Source organism: Papio anubis, chromosome 11 (genome assembly GCF_008728515.1).
Source record: "Papio anubis isolate 15944 chromosome 11, Panubis1.0, whole genome shotgun sequence".
NCBI classification, from domain to species: Eukaryota; Metazoa; Chordata; class Mammalia; order Primates; family Cercopithecidae; genus Papio; species Papio anubis.
Genome location: NC_044986.1, coordinates 56,433,119 through 56,447,018, shown reverse-complemented (window position 1 = coordinate 56,447,018; position 13,900 = coordinate 56,433,119). Strand labels below are relative to the sequence as shown.

General features: G+C 37.2%; 1 protein-coding gene across 33 annotated transcripts in view; it reads left to right on the top strand.

Moving 5' to 3' along the window:
• Nucleotides 1-13,900, top strand: part of ANK3 (ankyrin 3) — a 704,392-nt gene that overhangs the window by 461,315 nt on the left and 229,177 nt on the right. For 25 of the 33 annotated variants that reach the window (XM_031652632.1, XM_031652636.1, XM_031652640.1 and 22 more), the window contains 4 exons: nucleotides 2,657-2,755; nucleotides 9,023-9,208; nucleotides 9,890-9,913; nucleotides 11,083-11,181. In XM_031652632.1, coding sequence (XP_031508492.1) covers nucleotides 2,657-2,755; nucleotides 9,023-9,208; nucleotides 9,890-9,913; nucleotides 11,083-11,181 — 408 coding nt within the window. The remainder of the gene's footprint in view (nucleotides 1-2,656; nucleotides 2,756-9,022; nucleotides 9,209-9,889; nucleotides 9,914-11,082; nucleotides 11,182-13,900) is intronic. The other 8 variants (XM_031652653.1, XM_031652651.1, XM_031652649.1 and 5 more) reach the window with 1 other exon arrangement.

The window sequence follows — 13,900 nt, the reverse complement described above, 5'->3', positions numbered from 1 at the left end:
TAGACTAGTGTTTCTTAGGCAATCTCGGACCACAGCAGACCTCTATCTTGAAGTTGAGAATGAACTGGCGTTACTTGTCTTGACATAAATATCTTGTTGATATTCATGTCTGAGAGAAAAATGCTTATTTTGGAATAAAAAAAAAAAAACAAGGCTGGGTGTGGTGGCTCACGCCTGTAATCCCAACACTTTGTGAGGCCGAGGCAGGCGGATCATGAGGTCAGGAGATCAAGGCCATCCTGGCCAACATGTTGAAACCCCACCTCTACTAAAAATACAAAAATTAGCTGGGTGTTGTGGTGGGCACCTGTAGTCCCAGCTACTTGGGAGGCTGAGGCAGGAGAGTCTCTTGAACCTGTTAGGTGGAGGTTGCGGTGTGCCAAGATTTCACTACTGCACTCCAGCCTGGGCGACAGAGCGAGACACCGTCTCAAAAGCAAAAACAAAAAACAAAACTTCTAAAACTCTGAACCAGCCCTCTGGAAGTTTCGGCTTTCAGAGAGTGCACTTGATGAGGGAAGATCGACACTTAGTTTAGCTATGAGAAAAAGCCATACTGGTTTTGACTTTCTTTTATTTTCTTTTTTGTTTTGTTGCTTAAAGAATATTTAAATTAACTAAGGATGTAATGATCTTTCATTTTAGTCCAATTAGAAAATGAGAAAATAGCAATATGATGAGAGTAATCCTCAACTCCCTTTCAGTTTCACTCATAGCGTCATAGCGCTGGGGGGAGGGACAAAGATGAAAGACACACGGACCTATGGGCGTGCGCGCGCGCGCGCACACACACACACACACACACACACACACACACACACAGTGTTCCAAGTACTCCATGCTTCATGTTTAAATGTGGTAGAATCTTTCACGATAAAACAGAGTAACAACAGACTCCAGAGATATTATCAGGTAGACAATTTAAAAGGAAGAAGATTGAATGTGATGTTGCATATCACTGCCTCTAATTTTGTGTTTCTAATCTTGAGCTTGGCAACTAGATCACCTAACTTGTTACAATTCTGTGCCAAATAGAGGAAGTAGAATAGAGGAACTCTCTGATAAGTACATAGCCATGGTGATTTGTTATGTGGCATCATATTTATCTGCTGAAGGATCTTTTTAACTTACTTTCTAACTCTCAGTTATAAGCCAAAAGCAGTGTGTTTACCAGAGGCTGAACTTATGGATAAGCAAAGTAATTGTATAGTAGTTGATATTTATAATAATGAACCTGAACCTTTTGAATCACAAAAGGTTGAATATTTGGTAACATTGTCATTTAGAATATATTTACTTTTATTCTTTGAAATTGCATAATGTATACAATAAAACGTTTAGGACATTCAGTTAAATAGAACTGCATTCTGAAAAGTATATTCAAAAAGAATTTACTGGCTGGGTGCGGTGGCTCACACCTGTAATCGAGCACTTTGGGAGTCCAAGGCAGGCAGATGGCTTGAGCCCAGGAGTTCAAGACCATACTGGGTGACACAGGGAGACCCAGTCTCTATAAAAAAATAAAAATATATTAGCCAGGTGTGGCAGTGTATGCCTGTAGCCCCAGCTGCTTGGGAAGCTGAGGCAGAAGGATCATTTGAGCCCAGGAGATTAAGGCTGCAGTGAACTGTGATGGCACCACTGCACTCCATTGTTTTTGGTTTTTTATTATTGTTTTGACACAGAGCAATGAAGCGAGACCCTGTCTCAAAATAATAATAATAAAACAATTTATTATAGTTTGAAAATTGTTTGATGCTTATATCTTGCAATAAGATTTTAAAATAGTATAGGATTTCATAGATATGAAATACATTCTTCTAGAGAACAAATGTATATGCAACATATTTTTAATAAGAAACTTAAGATGAAGTATGTATATTAATTTGCTTAAATCCAAATTCTTTGAGCATTGATGCATATTTCAGAGAGGCACACACACACACAAACTAAATATATGTGCATATGTATGTATGTATAATATGCGTGGATATATGTATTCTGAACATAAAACTACCTTGACAAAAAATACAAAGGAAGGAGACCTACAAAAAACAGACTATGAATTAGATTGAATCATACCATTAAGCAAATTGGCATTTCTGTTTTGCTCTAAAAGATCACATCTGTGGTAACTTTGAAGCTATTTGAGATTAATATAAATTCCTCCCTGAACTAGTTTCAACTAGTTCAGATGCTTACTTTTGTGTGAAAATACTACATGTTTATTTAAAACAGAAAATTGATGCTTGGGAGCTACAATGACTAAATGTGTTTTTCTTCATATTCTCATAGCATCTAGTAAAATACTTGCTCATGGTAGGCTCTCAGTAAGTGGTTGATGACTAAGCGAGTGAACTTATTTATTTAAAGTGGGTAAATTGCTTTCAATTATACTTGGACTATTAACTATGAACTATTAACTATGATCTATACCCAAATTATGAATTATGAAATATAATTTTGAATTACACAGATTAGGAATTTAGCTTAAGCTATGGTGCTTGGGTTTTCTAATAAATATTTATATCTATATGAAAGTATCATTAAAGTTATTGTATGTGAGCACTTCTTGGAGCATAAATCATGAGTATCATGGAAAAATAGATTGTCTCTGGAAGGCTGCAGACAAACATTTGTTTTTCTTATTTTTCAGAATGGTTTCACGCCATTGTATATGGCAGCCCAGGAAAATCACCTGGAAGTTGTCAAGTTTCTTCTTGACAACGGTGCAAGTCAGAGCCTAGCCACAGAGGTAAGACACTGTTTTGTTCCTGTGGGTAAGTTCACATATTTACAGGGCGTTTTGAAAACCTGGAGTTGTGAATTTGTCCTACTAGTATTTCAATTGAAGTTTTATGTTTTATATTAATGTGTGGGTTCGTAAGTTTTATGAAATACACCACTATAAGTCTACTTTTAATCTTTAAAAATCTTCTGTTGCATAGATACCCTTTCTGCTCTTAAATGCCCGATTCTATGCTATAATTATGCTATTATTTAAATATTTTACATATTTGCTTGAGAATTCTTTTCTGACTCTTACAATTTTGCCTTATAGGCGAAGGCAATCATTGTTTTGGAATAATTGATGGGAACTGTCTTTTCAATAAAACATTAGTTTTACATTGTTTCTCCAAATTTAAGTTAACCTAATTATAATGATTGAATTTATACATTTGTTAAGTTAACTAATGAGACTTAATTCATACTTATAAATAAAACTACTATACTTTTTTGGAGTCTTGCTCTGTTGCTTTGGCTGGAGTGCAATGGTGTGATCTCAGCTCACTGCAACCTCCGTCTCCTGGGTTCAAGCGATTATCCTGCCTCAACCTCCCTTGTAGCTGGGATTACAGGTGCCCGCCACCACACCCAGCTAATTTTTGTGTTTTTAGTAGAGATGAGGTTTCACCATCTTGGCCAGGCTGGTCTTGAACTCCTGACCTTGTGATCCACCCGCCTCGGCCTCCCAAAGTGCTGGGATTACAGGTGTGAGCCACCATGCCCAACCAAAACTATGACACATTTTTAAGTATTAAATAGATGTGGTATTTGAAGAAAAGGAATCTTTGCAGTCTAGAAGAATTATTTAAAAATAGAAAGTGATTTAGGCCATTGGTACTGTCTTAGGTAATGTTGTTTATTTTTTAAACTAATCTGGATGGAGGACTGGAGTCACTTAAGCGTGTCACCAGAAATCTATTGCTAATAATAGAGGATCAACATTTGAGTAATTTTTATTTCTAACAAAACAGTGAATTAGGGTAGATGCAGGGTTATCCCTATTATAAACCACTACTCTTGCTTGCATGCTGATGTGCTTCCTAAGTGGCACAGAAAAGATGGCAATACAGAAACTGCATCTAATCTCACTTAGTTTTTGAGACTATACCTTCTAGGGAAACCACTAAATAAATTAAGAGATAGCTCACACAAGCAAACAAATATATGAAAAATTCTCATCCTCATTTATAGTCAAAGAAATACTAATTTATTAATCAGATAAAAAAATAAGATCTAATCTTTTTGCCCATGAGACTAAAAATAAAAATTTGATGGGGAGAGGAAACCAGAACTTCCTACAATGCTGGTGAAATTGATTGTTGGTTACAACACCTTTACAGAACATTTGGCAGCAACTATCAAATACTAATATTTACAAGCCTTTTTATTTAGCAGTTCCACTTCTAAAAAGTTATATTATAGAAATATTAGATATATAAATATATATTATGGATACATTTGCATTAGGATGCAAAAGTAGTATGCGAGGATGTTTGTCAACACAATTAGTAATGGCAATTTTAAAAAATCAGAAATAATCTAAATTTACAACAATAAGAATCCTGTTTATTCAGAACTATTAGACTTTGAAAGAAACAAAAAAGAAACCTGTTAATAAATGTTCATATATTTATAGAATAACATGCTGTTAGCACTGTTAAAAATGAGACAAGGCTCTATGTACTGATAAAGGAAAATGTCCATAGTAGATTGTTATCGGTGGTTTGCCCTGAGAATTCAGAGGGAGCCTTTGAACCAGTCAGTACTGTTGGGGATTTTTATACCCATTTTTTTTTTTTTTTAATACCCATCAGTACTTTGGGGAATTTTTATCATGAGAATGCACTATTTTTTTTAATAGTACTCTTAAAGCTAGTTAGGAAATAACTACTGGTTGATATCAAAATAACAAAGGTTTAGCCGGGTGCAAGGGCGCACACCTGTAGTCCCAGCCCCTCAGGAGGCAGAGACAGGATGCACTTGAGCCTAGAAGTTTGAGGATATAGTGCTCTGCGGTTGTACCTGTGAGTAGTCGCTACACTCCAGCCTGAGCAACAGTGAGACCCTGTCTCTAAACAAACAAAACAGAATAAACATTTGCTAGACAGAGAACGGTGCCTCTCTTCACACTCAAGAGTAGCTATTCTAAGCACAGTATGATACACACATGGTGTCCTAGTGGACAGGGGAAATAGAGACAGGCAGAGACTTTTGGCTAAGAGAAAACCCATCCTCATTTTTGGATGGAAATACTAAGTAAGGTAAATAACCTAATGAGTTATTCCATAGCTTTCTTCGTGAAGATGGTGTAGTACCTCACTTTTTTACACTGTGATGTGCAGATCACTAAGTATCTCTCCTTTAGAAGCAAACATAACCCCAATTTACTGCTAATAGATTTGAATTAGATTGTAAACCAATGACCAGTAACTCTCAGAGCTCTCCAGTACTTTTTGAAGTTTTCAAGGCCCAAAAAGAAGCCCTACAGCTAACTTGAAGAAAAATAGTACGTGAGGTCTTCAAATCACTACTTCAGTCTTTTGGCAAAGGATATATATTTTAAAAGTCTTTATGCCTTTACATTGATTTAATTTCATGTTATGTTTGTAGTTTTAAGGGCAAGAACAAACATTGTGTCTAATAAGTCACGTTCATGTCTTCAGGGAGGTTGCTGTTATATTGCTGTATAAACAACATATAATTACCTAGAGATGTTTGAACTTTTGAATTTTTTCTCTTCTTTTGGATTATTGGTATTGGAGAATAAGAACAACAACAGGAAATAAGACATTTTATTCAAATGATATTCTAATTACTGTATTGCTCTCTCATTAGCAATAATATTGGTGTCATTTATAGAGAAGTCTGTATTTACAGAACAAACAGTAGGGGGTAATTTAAGAATCCTTTAAATAGCAAATTTTTAATAGAATCTTTAATTCACTACACGGTGGGATATTGCCAAATTCTTTCAAATGTATTTTTTTCAGTAAGCCTGGCACACTTCAAATCTTGTATATATGTATATATGTAGCAAGATTTCTGTATAATTGTGGTTTTTAAAACGTTTTTATATTACTGTGTACTGCATCTCGTATCTTTTACATATATATATACACACATATATATATACACATATATATTTATATATACCTTCCTTTTGCTAATTACCATTCTGAAGCATGCCATATACTTGTTTGTTCATTTATTCCATGAGTAATTATTAAGCACCTATTATGTTTCAGATACTTCACAAGGTACTGGATATCCTTGAGCAATCAGGGGATGGACCTTTTTACCAGTAGCCTCTATCACATTTCCTTTCTGCTCATTTTTCTCTTAAGGATAACTGCACAAAGCAAAGCACACCATTTAAACTTGGTTTTGAAATAAAATCTGGAGCTGCTAATTTTAGCTATTAACACCTTAGAGCTGGTATCTTTGTGTCTTTAATTGGCTTATGCAGGAAACATATTCTTGTCACTGCTAATCGGCTCAGTTGCAGTTTATTTTCTGGTACAAAGTAGTTTCCTTTATGTATAGGTCCTGTGAATTTTAAAATTCACATCAGCGGAAATGTAGGCATTTTGTTTGGATTCAGAACAGAAGTGGACTGTCATTTTTACCCCTTAGGTTTTATTCAGGTTTTTTGAGTGAGATGCAAAATTAAACCTTAAAACACAATTTTCCTTTTGCCATACTCTCATTTAAACAATGCATTTTTTTTGCAAAAGTAATACATTACATAAATGAGAAAGTACAATAAAAAGCAAGAAGTCTCTGTTAATTTTCTCTAGAGATAACATTTTACCCGATTGCTTGCATATGTACATATTAGATATGTGTATCTATCTTTTTGAAAATGAAAGTGTTTATTTACATAGACATGTAGACTACTTTTCTTATTATATCCTAAAGTTCCTGTCTTTAGGTATAAACCTATGATATCATTTTGGTGACGTCTTGGACGTATCCAGTCTTTCCCTGTTTGCTGTCTTTCTTAAGGCTTCAGGGAATAACCTTCCAGTTGATTTGGTTATGTTATTGTTTTCCGTTTTCCTGCTGTTTTGGGTAGTAAAGTTAAAAGAAACAGGTGGCATTTAAGCCAGATCTTGAAGCATGGAGGGTAGATGGGATTTGTATACATAGAGAAAAGAAGAGGGCATTCCAGGGTGGGGGAAATAGCATGAGTACAGGTATCAGAGGAGAATTAAGTCTGTATGTCCAGAATCAGTACAGACACTGGCCGAAAGGATTTTATAGGGGACAATACTGAGCAATAAGGTCCCTTAAGAGCTTTAGGTCAATGTTTTTCACATCTTGGATATAAGTATGCTGCTTTGCATTCAATCAAATGAATTAGGAGAGCCTTTCTCTATATGCTAGCAAGGGAAGGAATGTTGAAAGGGATGTTTTAGGAAGACCTAGGTGCATATGTGCTCCTATGTGTTTTCCAAATGCTTTTCTATACCACAGGACTACAGAAATAAATACCATGATCCAAATAAAATAATAAGTCACTTGCATGCCAGTTCTCTTGTTAAAAAAAGTAATGCCCTTTTGAGTATATAATAATGAAACCATTGCAGAATTAACAATTTGCGAGCCAGTCCTAGGATTTTCTACTCTGTGCTGTTTTCTCTACATTCAGCAACTCCAGGTAATCCACACATTAATTAACTGCAGTGAAATCTGTAGCTGTGTCCCCTTTATCAAGTCCCAGGGTAACACAAATGGAAGATTCAAAATGTATAGAGTATGTGTGTGTGCACTTATATCTGAATTTATTCTAAAGCCATGTTTTAATCAAATTCATAGAAGCACAGAGGAACATGGTGGTTACCAGAGGCTAGGAACTGGTAGTAATGGGGAGACAGGAGGTAATGGTCAATGAAGAGGAATAAGTTTTTGTTTTTATTTTGCTTTTTTTGAAATCTGTTGCACAACTTGGTTAACAGAGTTAGTAATAATGTATTGTACATATCAAAATTGCTGAGAGAATAAAGTTCAAATGTTCTCACCACAAAAAAATAAGTATTTGTGGTGATGAAGATGTTAATTAGCTGGATTTGATCATTCCAGATTATATTCATAAATCATAATATCATTTTGTACCCCTATACATATTTATAATTATAATTTTTAATTTAAAATAAAATTAAAAAAGAAAAAAGACAATAACCAGAATAAATAAAAAGAGTCATGTTTTGCATGATCTTTGTGTTGTCTTCTTTCATTGGTCACAGAAGCCAAGAGTCTTTCTCTTAACTCTAGAGACCTTAGTCTCTATAGACCTTTTGTAAAGCAACCATGAGTACAGTTCATGAATTCACATATCCTGACAGAGCAGGAGTATGCGAGGCAACACGGCACAGTAATGAGCCAGACAGACGTATATCTCAGTTTTTAAAAATCCGTGGAAATTTTTACATCTTATTTAAATGAGCTCCTTTGAAAATTTTGCCTGGATTTAGACTGAGCTTGCTTGCCTGCTTGCTTGCTTTCTTTCTCTTTCTTCCCTCCTTCCTTCCTTCCTTCCTTCTTTTCTTCCCTCCTTCCTTCCTTCCTTCCTTCCTTCCTCTCTCTCTCTCTCTCCCCTCCCCTTTCTCTCTTTTCTTTTCTTTTCTTTTCTTTCTTGCTCTGTCACCCAGGTTGGAGTGCAATGCTATGGTCCCAGCTCACTGCAACCTCCAGGCGTCAAGCTATTCTCCTGCCTCAGCTTCTCAAATAGCTGGGACTACAGGCCTCCACCATGCCTGGCCAATTTTTGTATTTTTATTAGAGACGGGGTTTCACCATGTTGGTCAGGCTGGTCTTGAACTCCTGAACTCCGGCGATCCGCCCGCCTCTGCCTCCCAAAGTGCTGGGATTACAGGCGTGAACCACCGCACCCAGCCCTGAGATTATTTTATGGATATTGCTATTATGGCAACTTTTTATATGTAGTATTTTTGTACATTTTCAAAATTTTCCTAATTAATGTATATTACTTTTTAATGGAAAACCCAAAACCCATGAACCTATTACAAATTTCTTAGTGTTTTTTACTTTGGTTGTATAGATAAATATTTTTTGAAAATATGTTTTCACTTTTCTGTCCATTCGAATATGTTGTTAGTTTTAATAACCCCAAACAAAAATTGATGCTTGGTCACTTGGTTGCCTTCTCATTTGTTATTTAATAAAAAAGAAAATATTCATTGGAGCCAATCTTGACCCATCCATTTATTTGCAGGATGGCTTCACACCATTGGCAGTGGCTTTGCAACAAGGTCACGATCAAGTCGTTTCGCTCCTGCTAGAGAATGACACCAAAGGAAAAGTGCGTCTCCCAGCTCTTCATATTGCGGCCCGAAAAGATGACACGAAAGCCGCCGCCCTGCTGCTGCAGAATGACAACAATGCGGATGTGGAATCAAAGGTGAGGCACGAGGGACACGGGCCTGTCATGCAACTCTCCAGTGTTAGATATGCAACCTTTAAGAGCACTCGGTCTCCCTCTTGGCAAGCTTATGCCATGCCTTTAATTTCAATGAAGGGAAGAAAAATATGTGTCTGAGCTAGCCACTGAAGGCACAGCCTCCCTTCACATGAGAAGCTGGGGGATGAGGGGGATGTGGCCCTATGCGTGCTAAAAGGGAGGCCACCTTGAAAGAAGTCAATTTCTATGCAGTGATGATTTCCTTCCTTTGAATATAGTTTTGGAATATATTCAACACTTCAGCTCAAACATCAGGGTGAAAAATTACAAAATGCTAAAGACAGTGTACACAGACCTCTGGTTGATATCCAAGATGACAGGCCAGGCACTGAGCGTAGATCAGCTGCGGAGAGCATGCCAGCAGCAAGAGAGCCGCAGCCAAAAATTCCCATCGTCTTGACATGTGGTACCTGAAAGTCTCTGTGACGGAAATGTGGCATTTGGACTAGGCCGTTGCATAGCCCATCATTCAGTCTAGCTTTCTTTCTGTGCCTATTGTGCTTTCATCAGAGCTTCCATCCTCATTACTTAGCTGTCATGAGCTTTCTGCAATCCATATCACCAATAGTGAACTAACCGTTCATTTTTTCCTCCTCTTTGCTTCCAAATGTGTTAACCTAGATGGTGGTGAATAGAACAACAGAGGTATATATATATATGCATATACGTGTAGTCTATATCTGCATCATCATTTTCCCATGACTTAGTGCTGCTGCCTCATGTCTCTCCCTTCTTCTTTGCATCGCCTTCTGTAGGCTAGATACCTGCTTTATCCCCAATCCCTCCTCTCCCCAAAGGAGCATGTGCCAGATAAGATAGCAGTAGTTTGATTACCAGGGCTTTCTGCAGCTGAACCTGGTGTTTGAAAGAGAAGAATGAGGAATCCTTGACTCTTAAGGTTATTGCAATAGAGCTGTGTGAGATGAAGAGTTGGATACTTTAGATGTTTATCAGCTATATCTAAAGCTGCAGACAACCCTGTCATTCTACTCATCCAGGACTCGTTTTTTAGGGTTGTGCATGACACTTACCCTCTGTGGTGTCAGCAAAAGGAAAGGTATTTCAGAATGGCGTCAATATGACCCACCCTTCTACAAGACTCAGTGAGATAGCTAGCATGGCTAAGAAGCTTGCTAACAAATTAGAAATGCATCTAGTTCCTATAAGGTTTCAATCTTTGGGGACTAAGTGAATTGCTGCATGTTTTAGCATTTTTTAAGGAAGTAAAATGACCTTAGTATAAACAATCCAAAAATGTGTTATTGAATAGGCATTGGCTAACAAAGAGTTTAATTTGTGGATTCTTCATGGAATACAGTTGCCCATTATATAAAACAAATTTTGTGGTAGTACCTCTTCCCCCCAAAATTGCTTTTGTCATTAAAATTGGCATTTACTGTTGGTTAATTTGAATCTATATCAAATATATAAACTAACTGAATTTTGAGTTTCAATGCACAATTCTATCATCAGTAATAAAACAGTGGCACTAATCAAGCTATCGCCTATAAAGATTTTCCTCATCTCTATCTTAATTTCTTGAAATGTTGGCTTTTATATAGTTCTGTTATTGGATTACTAAAATTGCTCAGTCTCCGCCCTTGGTTCCTCCCTGGCTATTCTTCTGCCTGTATGTTTAGGGTTTATTAGAAACCCTGTGAGCAATTGGCACTGATCGAAACCTAGTACAGAATGGAACATAGACCTCAGCATATTTTGCTTCCTCATTTTTATTTGGGTAGGGTTATGATATTTGCCTGTCAGGCAGGGGGCTGGCAGGAATCAATTGAACGTCTGCTATGTTTTCTTTACAGAGTGGCTTCACTCCGCTCCACATAGCTGCTCACTATGGAAATATCAATGTAGCCACATTGCTGTTAAACCGAGCGGCTGCTGTGGACTTCACCGCAAGGGTAAGAGCACAGCAATGTATAATGCCTTTAAAGCATTTGAAATGTTTTGATACTCTCTTTCCCTAACATGAGAAGGTTGGGACAGATTGCCTCCAAGAGTCCTTCCAGTCAGTGAAGGCTCTGATTTCTACTCATCCTAGTGTATGTTCTTGCTTTTATGTAGGTGTGCCTGTTTCCTAGCAGGAGAGGTAAACCAAGATCAGGAATGCTAGCTGGAATGGATAATAAATAAATATATAAATACATATATAAAAGATGTGATTCAAGGAATCATGGCTGGGGACAACAAATGGTTCCCTAAGTTAAAATTTCTGAAACTCTTAGAAATTGGTCAGATGGCACTCAGTGCTCTAGAGATCAGAGTCTTGACCTTACAATGGGAATGTTCTGGAATATCTGGGTGAGGCCTAAACTACAGAACCCAAATAATGAGACCATCTTTTGCCTTTATCTTCTGTCCCCTACAAACTTTTGTAATGAGTAACAAGGTTATGTAACCTGAATAAGCTCATATCCATTGAAGAAAGGGATTACAATGTCATGTGGCCCACTGCACAGCAGGTTGTACATCCAAATAGGGTAGCACTGCCCTCAATTTAAAAACTGGTGTTCAGCTACCATCAGAAACACTGTCAGAAGTACAAGTGAAGCTGGAGGCAGGATGAAGTAGTGGCTGAAAGCCTAGACTCTGACTGAGACTCCTTGGGTTCAAATTTTGGCTTTCACTTTTTTCCCTGCGTCTATCAGTTTCCTCATTTATAAGATGAAATAATATGAATTATGAAATTAAATAAACAGTTATAAAATATCATCCTCTCCCTCACTGAGTCACTGTGAAAATTGAAAAAGATGGCATATGTAAATCACTCAGCCAGTGCCTGACGTAGTATCATCACTAACAGCAGCGGTAGTAGTGTATTAGTCTGTTTTCACATTGCTATAAAGAAGTATCTGAGATTGGGTAATTTATAAAGAATAGAGATTCAGTTCGCTCCTGGTTCTGCGGGCTGTACAGGAAGCATGATACTGGCATCAGCTCAGTTCATGGGGAGGCTTCAGGAAACTTAAGAATGACGACAGGAGGCAAAGCAGGGGCAGTCCCATCACATGGCCAGAGCAGGAGCAAGAGAGCAAGAAGACTAGTGCTACACACTTTTAAATGACCAGGTCTCATGAGAACTTCTTCACTATCACGGGGCCAGCACCAAGCATACGGTGCTAAACCATTCATGAGAAGTCCTTCCCCATGATCCAGTCACCTCCCACCAGGCTGCACCTCCAACATGGGGCACTATGTTTCAACATGAGATTTGGGTGGGGACATACATCTACACTATATCAAGCAGCACTGTTATTTTGAACGTAGCATTTGAAGTCTTATTTTTTGCTGAAGCTTCACTTCTTAGAAGAGAAATGGAGCTAGACGAGATAGGGAGATAGTGTATAATGCCAGCACCAGCAGTACAGTGGTAGTTGCATCGGGAGTGAAAATAAGATCATTTCTGAAGCCGTTCCTGACTGTAAGATGCCAGGCTATGCATTTTATCTCACATATACTAATATAAGGAAAGTTATAATTTATCCTTATTTTACATTAGAAGAAACCTAGGCTTAGAGATAAGAAGTAGCTGCTTTAGGATCACAGTGCTAGCAGGTTGGAAGAGGCAGGATTTGAGCCCCAAAGCTCTTAACCACTATTCTCTCCCCTAGGTAACTTAAAGGGGTTTATTTTACTTTTCCTCTTGTAATTCATTAGTTCTATAAAAATTAATAAAGGCTGAGATTGTACTAATAGAAACGCTGTTTCCTACCCTGTTGTCATGGGCTTACTGAAAGCCTTCATCCGTTTAAATGACTGGAGAGCGTCAGTCAATGTTATTCACAATTTTTCTTACTGCATTAACTACATCCTTGATGTGGCAGATCCAAGTCCTAGGTTGACACTTTGAAGGACAAAGTTAAGCCCTTCTTTAAGTCAAGTATAAATAGGGTGTGTCAATGTTGAAGCTGAAGTTCATTTCAAGATGCATTCTTCTGGTTTTATTTCTGTAATTCACAGCATAATAAAAACCTCATTAAGTGACATCTTCTAAATAGGACATTTAGAAAATTTATGTCAGGGTAGTGTTTGAAGTTTGTCTTTGTGCCTTTGTTCAGAAAATTCCTGATGTTGCTGAAAACAAGAGGATTAGAGAAATGTTTAAGCAATTTAAGAGGACATATTACAGTATTTTCAGACTTTTTCAAGTGATTCTAAAGTGTTCATTTGCATTAAAACAATGACTGTGGTAATTACAAAAGATGCTTATTTATTGATTAAAAATCAGTGGAGACATCAGACCCATGTTGTTAACCTCCCTGAGTTACCATATATGATTTAAAATACTTACACTGTGCTTTTGTTTAAAATATGTTAAAATTCAGACTTTTCACTGATCTAGAAATGCATTTTCCCCAGCCTTTCCTAATTAATGAGGTCTAATAGCATTCTGAGCTGAAGGCTGTGGTGGAATTTGATTTTATTTAATAGGAGGCTTGGGCTGTTGCATATTCCCCAACGAGCTATGCTTCTCTCTGCAGTGGGTGATTAATGACTGGCTTTAGGGTACCTGAGAACTCTTTATAAAGAGCTTAAACTGAGGCAACTGCCAGCTGCCTCAAGCAATCCATTTTAGGTTCCAAATCTGTAGCAATTTTATTATATAATAATCTAGCATCT